Genomic DNA, 14495 nt, shown 5'->3' with positions numbered 1-14495 from the left:
GCGGGGTGCGGCGGAGGAGGCGCGACGTCGGGGGAGGCGGCGGTGCCGCGGGGGAGGCGGCGTCGCGAGGCTGAAACAATTTTTTTTGACGTTGTTTTTGCCTCCCGCCCAATCTTGTAAAGCAATTAGCCCTTCTGGGCCTCCAAAAAGGATTTGTGAGAGGGATCAGGGATGGCTGGACTGATTTAGGTGAGAAAGATTCTCAATTCTTTCATCCTTATAGTATAGAAGATATAGATTTTCTAGTCTATTCTGTTTTCTTCTCCGCTATTTCTTAAAGAAATAAGCAATATTATGATTTTTTGTTCCAATTCTAAACAGAACTCGAACAAATCAATTGAAAATGTAATAGGAATTCGGATAAATTAATCGGAATCCAAACAATCAATATCTCACATAATCATAGCGTAAAAGAGCACAAAATTGATGATCTCGCTCGTATAGGTGCGGATAGATTTTTTATTACCCTGTATCAAGTTACATTAGAAGATGGATTTTGTCGGGCCCTTTTCACATTTTGTAGTCCAGGGCTAGTATTTAGTAAGCTTTACCGCCATTTACAGAAGCAAGCTGAATTTGTTGAGCTGTTTGAAGGTACATTGCAAAGGAAACTCGGATTTTACACCAAAGCATGTTTTAGCATTGTCCTCAAACTACTGTTCCAGCCTTCATTCTTCAAAGAGCGAATATAATAGGAACCAGTATAATACCACAGACGCAGAAGAATTTCCCAATGTTGACTGTTGTTGGGAGGGCATCTCGGGCCGGCTTGGCCCAGTACTTTCTGGCCCATTTGGGAGCTTGGCTGGTGGCTGCGATCACTCTGTTTGGCTGATCTTCGCTGGGCTGCTTTGGGATGGAGCTGTTGCAGCTAGCAGTAGCCCTGAAGCAGCCCCGCTGTCTGGTTCAAGCCGGCAGCTGCAGTGCTTCGTTGCACCAAAAGTGGAGGGGACTGTGCTAGTTGAGCAGCCGAACGGCTTGGGCTGCTCAGCCCAGCCGGAATCAACCCAGCAGCCTAAAGTGGTGCAGCCGAACACGGTGGATGTAAGCATTCCCAGCCTTCAGTATTTCTATCTACATAAGGGCCAGCATGTGTGTTCGCGTAAACTAGCCCAAAAATGGGACGGCCAAAGCCAAAGGAATTCGAACGAGACTGTGCGCGCAACAGAACAGAAAAGGAAGAGAATAGAATAGGAGAAAGCTGAAAGCCGCAGCACAGTATTGTCTTCCTGTCCGGCATTGCAGCGGCAGCCGGCAGGCGAAAGATATCCGAAATCCACAGCAGCGGCCGGCGCACCCCCGCCGTGTGCCGTGGCTGTGCAGAAGCAGAACAGGATACGCTCGATGGCCTCTGCCTCTTCTGCTACCTGCATCGTCTCGCTTTCGCGCGCTCTCTCTCTTTCAGTCTTTCTGCAAAGCCGAAGGCGCTCAGCGATCCGTGCCCTCTCCTCAGCTTTCGCTTTTCTTGCTGTCTTTGGTTCCGGTCCAAGCTGAGCTTTTGTTTACACGCCCGGTGGAGGCTGCCTGGAGCACATATGCTCGCAACCAAAGCTTAAAGCTATAGATGGGTCACCTTTCGGCCTACTAGTCTTATTCCATTCTTCTTCTTCTTTTTCTCTCTCCATGTTCCTGTTGCAGAACGGCTATCATTGAGCGCAATGGCATGTCTTCAGTCTTCACGCAAGCGAAGCGCTCCGAGACAGATGAATTGCATTTGCGTGTGTCGATGTATGGGGCCTCCAGGTTTCATGATTTTGTCTAAGCTGCCAAGAGACCATGCTTCATGCATCATACAATAGTAGTTGTTAGGTTTTTTTTGGCCCCGCTTCCAAAAAAAAACCCCCGGCTAGCTCTTGTGTTTTTTTTCCTCTCCTAGTAAAATTTTTAGCAGTGTTTTTTGTCACCCTTTTGAGGAAAAAAAAACACCTTTACCATACATCAGTGGTTAAGCTTGTAATGCCCAGACGAGACAGAGATAAAACATCAGTGAAAAAAGCGACAAAGTATCATCAGAAACATACAACTGCAGTGCCATATTTAGGATTTTTACACCTGTCTCGCCACAATTCTTCTCTTGCTCTGATCAATCACGTAGGGATGTGCTGACAACTAACATTGACAAAAAGAAAATCGGAAGTTTTGGTATTTTGGTACTGACGATCGAAGCTACAGAGGTAGCAGGAAAATTTGAGACACGATAGCTATCTCTTCTACTAGTTGTCTAACACTACAGATGCATGGTAGCCATCTCTGCCACCGCCCGATCTACATCTGGCTGTAAATTGAATGAGATCACCCGGTTCATATTGGACCTCCCGTCTATCCAAAATTCCGAGATTTCTTGGCTGGGACTTCTGGTCCACGGCGCGCGTTACGTTTTCCGTGTTAGCCGTATTGAAAACAAGGAGACGCCTTTGTGCAACTGACAGTCCATCAAGATCAGCACAAATCCTTGATAGAATCTAATAATTCCCGTAATCCGGGTTTATACGTGACATGGTGTTGATACCTACTACCACAAGTGGGCAGACATGTTGATAAGCGAGATGCTTATCGGATTCCATATATGAAGCGAATTCACCTCAAGCTAGACGGCCTAGACTAGACCATCACCATCCCTCGGGGTTCACTGCTAGGTAGGTCAACTTCGGTACGGTGCATTTTTCTTCTAAAAAAAATGCAACTAGAGACCATTCTGGTTTCTGGCTGCTGGATATGCATGGCAGATTGGCAGTGTGGATGCAAATACTGTGTATTTCCTCTTGCGGCAGACAAAATGTAATCAGACTCTGAAGAAGAGAACAATAGAAGATTCTGATGGATCCATTCTACAAGTGGTTGCAGTTTACTAATTGCTATAGGTAATAGACCGGTTGACGGTGACGGAGAAGACAAATCAAGTTTACCCGCCGAGTGAACCAATCCATATCTACCAAAAAAAAGCTACCTAGAAAATTCCACACATCGACCACCCGAGTGATCCATTTGCTCGTAGTAGTCGTAGGAATACAGAATTTCTCTCAATAATGCTCTCTCTCTAGCGACTACCGGTGATGAGATCGGTGTTAGAGAAGATTGTGACGAGCCCGGCCTAATGGTCTGAATAAACAATCGGTCACCGTGTTGGATTCTGAACGAAAAGTCCAGCCGATAGGCCAGGAAATCAGCAATAGCTGTTTGATCTGATATATCTTGCCCATAATTTCTTCGCGGAGCAGTACCCGCTTGCGAAGAATGAACTTGGCGCGAGCCTGTTCTTTACTTGCAGCTAGCTGCTCAAAGACAAAAAAAAAGGGAAAGAGAAAAATGAGCGCGTCGTTTGTCACCGATGGGCGCGACACGATGCGGAGTGCGCGCGAGGACTTGCTTAAGGTGACAGTGACGCGTGCCTCCCCTTCCTACGTTCAACAAGCTATCATCTTTTCTCATTGTTGTTGAGGATGATATTCGAATATTCGATGAGACAGCAACTTAAAAATCAAACGATTCCTGAAGCCATTACATTAGCAGCATAGCAGCATTGTATGATAAGATAATGTGCACGCATCGAAGATAGAAGGGAGCTGCTCGCGCCTGGACGTCCAAGCTCGAGAGGAACGGTGACAATGGAAAATGAGACGTGTGGACCAGGGCCTCCGGAGCATCCGACATGTCGGACGCCCGAGCACAAACATTACCGAAAATAGAATAATCCATCGGAGCAATTTGAGCTCCATGTTGTAAACGGAGTCCTTGGAATTTACGTTTTAATTAATAAGTTCTAAAAGAACACTACTGTTCCTTGGGTTATTTTTGTCATAAATTTGAACATGTACTGCCACCGTCTTGGAATGTAAAGCATTATAGAGTTTAAAATTTATACTCAAATATAAGACATCCTAGATCTTTTGAACAAAAAACTATGCTAATCTCCTTGTTCTAATGCCAGTTTTGTAAGAAATCAATTGATGGTGGCCCAGGGCAATAAAAAGGTATGCTAATTTTTTTGATTTTGATGCGGGCATGATAAAAAATATATTAATGAAAGGTATATGTGTCTTTTTATCTTTATAATCTGTCTAAAAATCTAGAATGCCCTACGTTTAGGAACACGAGTCTTTGACACCGCGAGGCCCGGGCCCACCTTGCAGTGGCGAGGGATTGGATTAGTCTATGATGATCGGCTCGGTTGGCCGGTTGGGCTGCCCGCCGGCGGCAGGCGTCTCTGTCCGCGCGCCTCCCCTCCTCTCCTCCTCCTCCTCCTCCTCCTGCCCGTGTGCAATGCGTGCAACCCGGCATGGCAGCGGAAAGCGATCTGACTGCCTGGTCCACGTCCACTGCCCAAGGCTTTGTTTGGTTCACGCTAGGAATAGTAATATTTTGACGGTTAATTACAGTGTCAAACAAAGCCAGTTTACAAAACTAACTCCATAACCCCCACACTAGGAATCCTGAAGAATCTAATGAGGCCTTTGATCGCGTAATTAGAGGATATTTACTGTAGTATCAATGTATTCAATCATCGATTAATTATCGTCATTAAGTTCGTCGCGAAAAATTACACCCATTCCTGAAAAATTTTTACAAATAAATTTTATTTAACACTCTATACATATGAGATTTTTTTCTTAACTCTTTCTTAACTTGCGTGCGCTAGAAAACTGGAATGCAACCAAACATGGCCCAAATCAAATCAAACCCCGCGACCCGCGAGAGCAAGAAGATGCGGCACGAAATTTAAACGGGTACGGGACGGGAGACGGGGGGAACACGTTCCCGACAGCCCGGCACGTCCACGCGCGCCCAGCTTTATCGCCTGTCCCCCCACCCCCCTCGTCGTCCCGGGGTGCCGGGTGTCGGGCCCTGTTTGGTTTGATAGTACGAGCAACGCACATGATTTTCGAGAAAACAATCTCACATGTATGGAGTATTAAACGAAATTTATTTGCAAAATTTTTTCACGGATGGGTGTAATTTTTCACGATGAATTTAATGACAGTAATTAATCGATGATTGGCTACAGTAATACTACAGTAACCCCTCTAATCGTGCAGTCAAAGTCCTCATTAGGTTTCTCGCGAAGTAGCGCAGGGTTGTGGAGTTAGTTTTATAAATTACATTTATTTAGTACCCCTAATTATTGATTAAAATTTTTGTGCTGCTTGCCCTCGATGCGTCTGGCCGTCGGATCCGCTGGACGGGGCCCATGGGAGTGGCCAACCGGCAGCCTGGCCCCACAGGTGGAAGCGTCCGCACGGTGGGGCCGGGTGTTTTCACGTATACCACCTCGCGTTTCGTATCAATTCTCAAATTAATACAGTACAACCACGAGAGGGAACCGCCAAACCTGGCCCACTGCCTGTCTAGAACCTCTACCCAGGCCGAGGCGCCACGTGTCGCGTCGTCACTGGCCTCGACCGCGGATTAAACCCCGACGACCGGTCCAGCGGCGACCGCACCCGCCCATCCTCCTCCGCCTCTGCCAACCGCGCCTGGCTGCTGCTCCCGGCTCACCGGCCCGCCTCCCCGACGGAGAGAGAAGCCGCCTCCCGCCCGCCCGTCGCCAGCCGCGACCGGAGAGCCCATACGCGGACCACGCCGGCCGAGCACCCGCCATGTCGGAGGAGCCGGCGCGGAGCTCCACGGAGTCCTCCTCCGGGGCGTCCTCGGGGCCCGACTTCGTGCTCAGGCTCCGTCCCCCGGGCTCCGACCCCGACCGCAGCAGCGCCGCCTCCACCTCCGACCCCGCCGCCCGCGCCCGCAGCCGCTCCCCGCGCGCCCCCGACGCCCCGCCGCCGCCGCCCTCCAACAGGTACGCTCTCGCGCGACACTCCTGCGGCCTCGGCGGGGGGGGGGGGGGGGGGGGGGGGGCGAGACTGGGGATTGGTTCCGAGCCGATTTCGGCGTGATTGATCGATTGGTCCGTTCGTTCGTGCTGGGTGCAGGCCGCGGGTGGTGGGGTGGCCTCCGGTTCGGCGCCGCCCAAACAAGGTCAAGTTCGTCAAGGTGGCCGTGGCCGGCGCACCGTACCAGCGCAAGGTGGACCTCGAGGCGTACGCGGGCTACGACCAGCTGCTCGCCGCGCTCCAGGACAAGTTCACCGCCCACTTCACCGTCCGTGAGTGCATCGCCGCCGGAGCCTGCCGCTTGTGTCTCCTGCATCTTCCCTGTCCATTTTCGTAGATCATGAATGTGTGCAGGCCGGGGGGCGAACGAGGAGATGGAGCTCGTCGACGTCGTGAGCGGCGTCGAGTACGTGCCGACTTACGAGGACAAGGACGGCGACTGGATGCTCGTCGGAGACGTCCCCTGGAGGTCAGCTTTAATTGGAGCTCCTTCCTCGCTGTAATTCTTGGTTATTTTTAACCAAATAAAAATCATATTGTTTAAGTTCATCTAGACAGCTTATAATTAGAATCGTGGCGCCTTTTAGGGTTGATTTGACGTTTGGCGGGGGAATTAGTTAGTTTGAACTCAGTTAATGATCGATCTGAGAGTATATGGGAATTAGGATCAATCCCTTAATTGGATATTGACATGTTGTGTTTGTTTGTGGGCAAACTTTTCTATTGTTGGCCAGGGAATTATGCGCATAGCCCATCGGCTTCCACTGCTATATATGAGATATCAATTGGCATATTGGTTGGATCTGACTAGTATTTGCTGGTCCTTGATTCATAAACTGTAGTGTATTCTTGACTTGTAATGTTATTTGCTTTGTGGATCTTGAGGCCTCTCGGAATATATCTTTTCAGTTTGATAGGACAGCTGCGATAAGGCCTGAAATAGTCTACTCCATTTCCACATAAGCGCACTCAACCATTTCATTTTTCTGACCCCTGACTCCCTGAGTACATAATGATAGTGGAAACGATTTAAGACCAGCTAGAAATGTAATCACCAGTAGTTTTTGGGTTGTGTTGAAGAAGCAATCTGTTGTCCCTTATTTGCTAAGACCTTCAAGTATATAGTTAACTGAATTTAGTTAACTTCCTAAGGGTGATAGATAATGGGAGATTATCCATGGCAGTTGACAACTGGGTTTGTGCACTCTCTTTGGGAATTTCTATCTGGTATTCTGGTGGACAGTGGTTCAATCATAGGAGTTCCCTTGCTGTTGCTTTTCCCCCCATCATGTGCTCTTTTTATTCCAGTAGGCTCAACAAGCTCTTGTTTTCTTATTTCTTATATAACTGACTGGCTGAATTGCATTGATGTATTTGTCTCACCAGAAATAGATAAGCATATATATGAAGAATAAAGTTAGTCGAAGCTACTTTGGATGAGGTTGCACTGCTTGCCTGTTTTTGGCACAACCTTTTTGGTTAGGGCTAATTTTGATGGTCTTGTTTGTTTATGCTCAACCATTTCTTATATTTTGTTTTTACCAAACGTTAGATTCCTGCTAGAAACTACACCCGTAGGTCTGTAGGAGCTAAGATTCCTAACTAGGCAGTTGGAGCATGCCACAAACCTAAATAAATCGTTACTTCTCCTTTAAAGTTGATTACAATAAGCTGCTTTGGATAGGTTGTAATGCTTGCTTGTTTCTGGTATAACATTTTCAGGTTAAGCTAATACTATCTTTTGACAAACTTAGATTCCCACTGTGTTATTACTTGCCTGGGTCTGTAGATTCCTTGTCTAGAGAGTTGGAGCATGGCACAAACCTAAATTAGTTGATACCTTCTTCTTTACTTTTTCTAGTTTGGTTTCAACAAACTAGAGCATCACACAAACCTAGAGACAACTCTAAAGATATACGCTCTCTTTATCCCGCTTTAGCAAAATGTTCTCTCAAAAATCGACTCCTAGTCTCCCAAGATGATCCTGACCTCTCTAATATCTCACTACAGAATGTTTGTGGAAACCTGCCAACGTCTTCGTCTGATGAAAAACTCCGAGGTGGTTAACTTGGGTACGTGCTATCACCTTCTGAACCTTGTTTTTCAGAGCTTTGGTAGTGACTTGTGTTTAGCTCAGTTTTGTCATAATGAGTCCGTTTATCCTTTTCCTTGCAGCGCCAAGAGTTGGTGAATGACAATATGAGGCACACCTACACTCCTTTTCTACGGACTGCTTGCTGAGGTTGGTCTTGTGTAACAGAGAGAAACATGTACAGCCATCGACTTCAACTTTGGGTTTTGGTTCCAGCACGAACTGAGAAGAGTTTATAGCCTGTAGCATCACCAGTTGTTGGTGCCAACATACATATAGACGAGCAAGATGTTTATGCTTTTGAAATACACCTATAGTTTTGTCATATGACGAATAAGACAAGGTTGGAGCCACCCCTGTTCTTTTCCATCTCGTGTGCTAGTTTTCCAGATTTTGTGATGGGCGATGCAAGGCCCCCTGGTATGGTAACGCTAGAACACTTCATGTTATGCAACGGTTTTGCTCTGAGTTGTGTTTATTGAATGGTACACTATGTATTATCTGGCTATTGTTCTTCGTTTCTTCTTTCGACGCTTTTTTTTTCTTTTCACTTTTGGCCAATTCTGTTCATGTGATAAGCAAGACTGCATCTATGTGATTGTGTGTTTTGATACAAGGTCTGATAATGTTTGCCACTATCCTTTTCATCTAGAATCCAAAAGCTTTTGTTAACAGCTCGAAGGAAAGGAGATCGATTGTTGAGCAGAAAGGAAGTTACAGCCACTATTTTGGCGGAGTACGTGCTATACTGTACCTTGAAGTGGTTGCTCAACCAAGTGCAGCTGCCGGTAGGTTGCTACGCAGGGCATCGAGTTGTGATGCCGGCGTAGCGTGTACTTCGTGATCGCCTCTGCGTGAAGCACGCACGTCGTGCCGCTGAGCCTTTTTCTGTTGGTGCTTTCCGTATTGGCAAGTTGTTCTCAATTCTGTCATTTGTCCCTTCGTCTGCCTGCCATCCAATGATAATCTCTCCATTTACTGTTTGGGTTTTGGACGAAATGTCTCTGAAGACTCATCAACACGACAAGTTCCTTTCTGCCCTTGCTTTCTCTTCACAAGTGGATGTGCCCTGAGTCTGAAACAAATAAACCCCCTCTCGGCCTCTCCGATGTTTGTTTGTGAGCCGTGGACTGGGAGCCCAGATATTTGTTCATTTGTTTATCGGTAGCTGTTGGGCCAGAGCATGGACGACGGGGGCCTCTCATTTGCCATTTCTTTTTCTCCATCCTCCTTTTTCGTTTTGAGCGTGAGCTGTCCGCTACTCAGCTGAACTAGCTGTCGCCGCTTTGTTCTTAACTTGTTATATGGAGGGGTTCGGCAGCGATGGACCAACTGCAATCCAGTGGTGTTTCCCTTTTCTTTCGCTGAATTAAACAAGGCCTAAGTTAAAATGACCTAAAGTGTGGCTAGTGCCATGTCTCCTGCGTTTGGCCATGATAATCGAGTGGCATGTGTGACATCCCAAAATTCACTAAAATAAATCACTCGCTATTTTTTTTTCTTCGTTAAGCTCAAACCCTAAGTTCTTCCCCCAGAACTTTCCGCCGTCCCGATACCCGACTTCATTCATCGTCCCACCTTTATTCCGCGAGCCGTACTCCTCTCTTTGTCCTCGCCGCTGTCCAATCCCGCGTCGCCCGACCACCGGTCGGCCACGCGCGACCGATCGCCGCAATCGGCGCCGACGCGTCTCCCTTTTTCTTTTCCCCCTCCCCTTTTTCTTTTTCTTTTTTTTCCATTTCCTTTTTTCTTTTTCCCCTCCTCCCTCCTCCTCCCTCTCTGCTCCCGAGCGCCGCCCGACCCGGCCTCCCCCTCCTGCTCGGCTCGCTTCCGCGCGCCCCTAAACGCCCGCTCGCCCCGGTCCGCACCTCGCCACCGGCCGCCTTCCGCTCACCCCCTCCCATGCGCGCCTCCCTTCCCTCTGACCGCGCCCCCGCTGCACCTGAGCCGTGCCCTACACTCGCCACCGGTCGCCCGCTCACCGCCGCGTCGCCGCCTCCCGCTCACCCCGCACACCCTCCCTGGCCGACCGCCGCGCCGCGCCGAGCCACCCCCGAGCCGTGCGCCCGCCCGCACGCGCTCGCCGCGTCCAGCCGTGCCACGCCACGGCCACCTGCCCCGCGCCACGCCGTGGCCATCGGCCCGCGCACGCCGCGACGCGCGCGCACCCGCACCGCCTGGCCACGCCGCGACACACACACCGCCCCGCTCGCGCGCACACCACCGCCGTTGATGGCCGCACAGCGCCACCTGCACCCGGTCGCCGCCTGCCCGACGCATCAAATCCCACCTCGCCGCACGTGCCGTCGCCCTGCGCACGCACAGCGCCAGCGACCTTGGCACAGTGCCGCCTGTGCCGGTCGCCCGAGGCGTCGCGTCACCAGCGCTCGCCTCGCCGACCGCACCACCGCCGCCGTTGACGCCGCGCCAGTGCCGCACAGCGCCGAGCCGGCCCCCCACCGCCATTAAAGCCGGCCGCGGAGTCCGTCAGGCCGCCACCGCCGCACCCTCGCCTCCACCGCCTTGGCCGCCTATAAAAAGGGCCGCAGAGCACCCCCGAGCTCCACAGCCACCCCCTCAACCTCCACCGCCGCCCCCCTGACCTCCTAGCGCCGCCACTCGCCATTGCCGCCGCTCCCGAACGCCAGCCACCGCGGAGCTCCCCTCCCCACAGCATCACGGCCCGAGCCAAGGTAGGCTTTGGGATCCCCGAGATCCCTTCCTCTTTTTTTCCCCGGGGCCGGCCCGCCGCCGAGCTCCGTGGCGCCGCCCCACGCTCGCCACCGCCTGCTGCCACCCGCCGCCGTAGAACCGCCCCTACGGGCCACCATTTCCTCAAATCGAGGGAGGGGATCGACCTCCCACGTCGCCCTCCCCCTTTTCCCCCTCCTCCTGGCCGCTCCCGAACCCCAGAGCCGCCGCCCAGGCAGCGCCGGCGAGCGCCGCCCCCCTCCCCTGTTTTCCAGCGCGAGGGAAGGGGGAAGACAGGGCGTTTTGCTCATAACCCCCTCCCTTCTATTATATTTATTAAAGAATCACTCCACCTTTTGGCTTTTATGCAAAAACGTCCCTACATTGTATGATATTCACAAACAGACCCCTCCACTATGCAACATATTTATAAATAAGCCCCTGGCCCTTTTTAGAATAACCCAAATAATTTCTAAAATACAAACCAAGCCCCTGCCTTCTTAAATTTAATTATAAAAAGGCCCCTGGACCCTGATTTAACCCCTAACCCTTTATGTAACCTATCATTTCATGCACCAAACGAACCCTGATAGGCCCGAAACTCTACCACGCCTCTCATAACCTAGTTTCGACCATGCCATTGGGAAACTGCTCGAAAATATCACTCTGTACTCCATATCTTATGTGTTCCCGATTCGAGCAACGATAGATCTTTATTTTCTGTGTATTGATTGTGTGCTTGTTTGTGTGCGCTGTAGACCACGGAGTGAACGAAGGAGAGCCCGTCAATGAGCAGTACTGTGAACAGGTGAACGAGGACCCGTTCCGCGACCCCGAGCCCGAAGGACAGGACATCCCAGAAGGCTTTGAAGACGGCAAGTTCAATTCCGCCCTTTGATGCATGTTTCAGTCCTAGTTTTTATAAACATAACCTATTGGCCTGTATTATAAAATTGCATATGTTTTGACTGCATGAAAACAAGGTTGGATAGCCACCCCTTGATTTGTTATAACCATTCCTTGACTACCTAGATTAATGTCTGATTTTGCTTGGACGTTAATCGCTATTAGAACGCTTAGGGCTTCACACATAATGCTATTTGTTTTATAAAAGAAAATGCGTGAGTATGTGGGAAGGGATAAAAGTGGTGTTTTTGAAAAGTGAGTTTAGACAGGATGGATGGCATTTCCGCGGGATTTGCCATTTGGTGTGCTCGTGCCTGTATGGCAGGGCAAGGAAGGGAGATATCCATCTTGTCACAACTAAGGACCGAGTTGGTGTGTCATCTCACCTAACTCCACAATCGTGCAAACCAATCGACCGTTGAATGGGCAACAGCTTAGCATAAACCCCACTAGTTGATGTGATAGCCATCAGGAGGGCTGAGAGCAACGGGTGACTAAGGAGAAGGGATAGGCTCAGTGTGACTTATACCCCGGTTATATCTCAGAGTTGGGTCGATGACCCCTTGGTAAATCCCGTGATGACGAATCAGGTCTAGCTAAGGTGGGTAATGGTTTTGTCGGGATCTACACCGACACTTCGGTGCTCGTGTTGTGGTACCCGCTTGTGGGTAAAGTTGCACACCTCTGCAGAGTTAAAAGCTATTCGAATAGCCATGCCCACGGTATTGGGCGAGTTACGGTGTGGTCACATAACTAGTGTTTACCTTGGGTTGGGCTAGCGTGATTTGTTTTGGATTTGTGTCCGGCAGTTGTGCCGTGTGCTATGACGGACGGGGAATCCGGTAGCCGTTTAAAACTTAAACCCCGTGTTATTCATTACAAAAACTGTTTTTCCGAAATGTTTTGGTTAAACGAACCCCTGCATAAAATTTAGCTTTCAGCAAATTAAAGCCATAACCTTATTCTTGTTTTACCTGTGCATGTTATTCTGATATAACCCCCTCCGTGGGTTCTGATATAACCCCCTCCATGGGTGTGGTTGGACTTCCTGAGTACGTTTGTACTCACCCCATTCTTACTTTTTACAGAAGAAGACCCAGACTTCGTACCAGACGACGCCGAGTAGGGTTATCGTTCTACACCCAACCTTGCCTGTGGAACCGGCCCTGTTCGAGATGTTTTCGCTGATGCAGTACTCTGAGCCCGAGCTAGACCCCATGTGGGTTGCGGTCTGGTCTTATGTCGTAGCTTGGTTACTTATTATTATTATCTGTATCGAGTGTCCTCCTCGGAGGTTTGTACGATAATGAACCATCTGATGTAATAAATGTGACATCAGCCTCCTGGGACTGATGTTTGCAACACATTTAAGTCTTCTCTTATGAGGGGACGCTTCAGCATGGTTCGATTCAAAAGTGTTGTTGGTTGGTTCCAAGCAATACCATGAACACTCTAAATCCCTATTCTTAATTTAGATGATGCTCTAGACTTTAGGAACATATCAGATGCAAATTAACATTCTGTGCAAATTATACAAACTTTAATATAGGCCATTAGATCAATATCCAAGGCCCCGTTTGGTTGGGTAGCACAAAACACTGTAGCTCACTTTGACCAATAATTAGAGGTACTAAATAAAAATATTTTACAAAACTAACTTCACAACTCCTGCGCTACTTTGCGAGATGAATCTAATGAGATCTTTGACCGCACGATTAGAGAATAGTTATTGTAGTATTACTGTAGCCAATTATAAATTAATTACCATCATTAGATTTGTTATGAAAAGTTACACACATCCGTGAAAAAGTTTTACAAATAAACTTCATTTAGTGGCTCATGCATTGAAGATTTTTTTCTAGCACGTTTTGTGCTACGCATCCAAACGGGGCCCAAGGGGAAGGGCGCAACGCAGTGGGTGGGAGGGAAAAATTGCAAAAGTGTGATTACCGAATCCAAGAGCGGGCGATTAATTGTAAAATTACCCAATCCCCCATGCACCTTGGATATTGATCTGATGGCCTAAATTGAAGTTTGCACGGAGAGATTGGTTTGCACCTGATATAATATTCTTCTAGACTTTTGACAGAATTTAGAACATTAGTCTATCAACCAGTGTTTCTGCATGGGCTAGTTAGAGATATCTAATAATTATCTATCTCACGCTCTCTTTAACTAATTAAATATTCTAATTCAGTACTGCGAAGATACATATTTATTATTATATAATTGTAATAAATGTGATATGTTTAGTTACTAACAATTTTTTCTCACTTTGCATCACACCTCCATATATGTTTGATATGTGTTTAATTGAACACTTTGTTTAAGCTATACAAATAACATGAAAATTGGTATTCTTATCTCTTCTCTTGTGCATGAATATATGGTGACAAACACCTTATGGTTAGTATATATATGTTTATATAAATACTAACATAAATAATATTTTAATAATGATAGGAATAGTAATTTAGAATTTTATATTGATGCGCTTTAAGGTTTTATTCTAATAATATAATTTTGTTTCAGATTTGGGGTTAATTTTATTTTTTATTATATTATCATTGGATAATATATATAAAAATTTAGGGAGTTATTTGATATTATTTTATAATGGCATAAGTGGGTAATTTACATGAATATTAGGGGGTACTTTAGATTATTTTTTTATAATGACAGAGGTGGGTAATTTAGATAAATATTTAAGGGGTTATTTTAATCTATTTTCATAATGACAAAGGTGGGAAATTTATTAAAAAAGATAACAGATTCAATGACTATTATGATTAGAGTTGTCGAATTGATGGCCGGATGTTTCTGATTTTTGTGAGAATTTGTATGATTTCTCTATTCTTTTAATCTGTCCACCTACGATTCTAGGTGGCTTTACTGAAGACTTAAAAAAACCTCCAATTAGTAATAGTAAGATCTTATTGATCACGTTATCTTTTTAAAGGAAACCAGCAAGAGTACGCTGG

General features: G+C 47.6%; 1 protein-coding gene across 2 annotated transcripts; it reads left to right on the top strand.

Moving 5' to 3' along the window:
• Window positions 1–5418: 5418 nt before the first annotated feature.
• LOC120697581 (auxin-responsive protein IAA1-like) lies at window positions 5419–8433 on the top strand. Of its 2 annotated transcripts, none has more exons than XM_039980852.1 (5): window positions 5419–5791; window positions 5925–6097; window positions 6180–6324; window positions 7836–7897; window positions 8001–8433. In XM_039980852.1, exons 1-5 carry the CDS (start codon window positions 5595–5597, stop codon window positions 8018–8020), a joined length of 597 nt encoding a protein of 198 aa, XP_039836786.1. In that variant the 5' UTR covers window positions 5419–5594; the 3' UTR covers window positions 8021–8433. The 2 variants fall into 2 exon arrangements, with proteins under 2 accessions (XP_039836786.1, XP_039836787.1); XM_039980853.1 differs by having other exon boundaries at window positions 5423–5791; window positions 6180–6294.
• The last annotated feature ends 6062 nt before the right edge of the window (window positions 8434–14495 follow it).

This window comes from Panicum virgatum, chromosome 3K (genome assembly GCF_016808335.1).
Source record: "Panicum virgatum strain AP13 chromosome 3K, P.virgatum_v5, whole genome shotgun sequence".
In the NCBI taxonomy this organism is placed as follows: Eukaryota; Viridiplantae; Streptophyta; class Magnoliopsida; order Poales; family Poaceae; genus Panicum; species Panicum virgatum.
Note: the sequence above shows the minus strand (reverse complement) of the source record. Positions and strands in the feature narration are given on the sequence as shown.

Bases quoted from the DNA above. Each gene is read 5' to 3' on its own strand.
- LOC120697581 (XM_039980852.1), top strand. From the start codon at position 5,595: ATGTCGGAGGAGCCGGCGCGGAGCTCCACGGAGTCCTCCTCCGGGGCG. The intron at 6,098-6,179 runs GTGAGTGCATCG...GAATGTGTGCAG, and splicing joins CACCGCCCACTTCACCGTCC to GCCGGGGGGCGAACGAGGAG. The intron at 6,325-7,835 runs GTAATTCTTGGT...ATCTCACTACAG, and splicing joins ATTGGAGCTCCTTCCTCGCT to AATGTTTGTGGAAACCTGCC.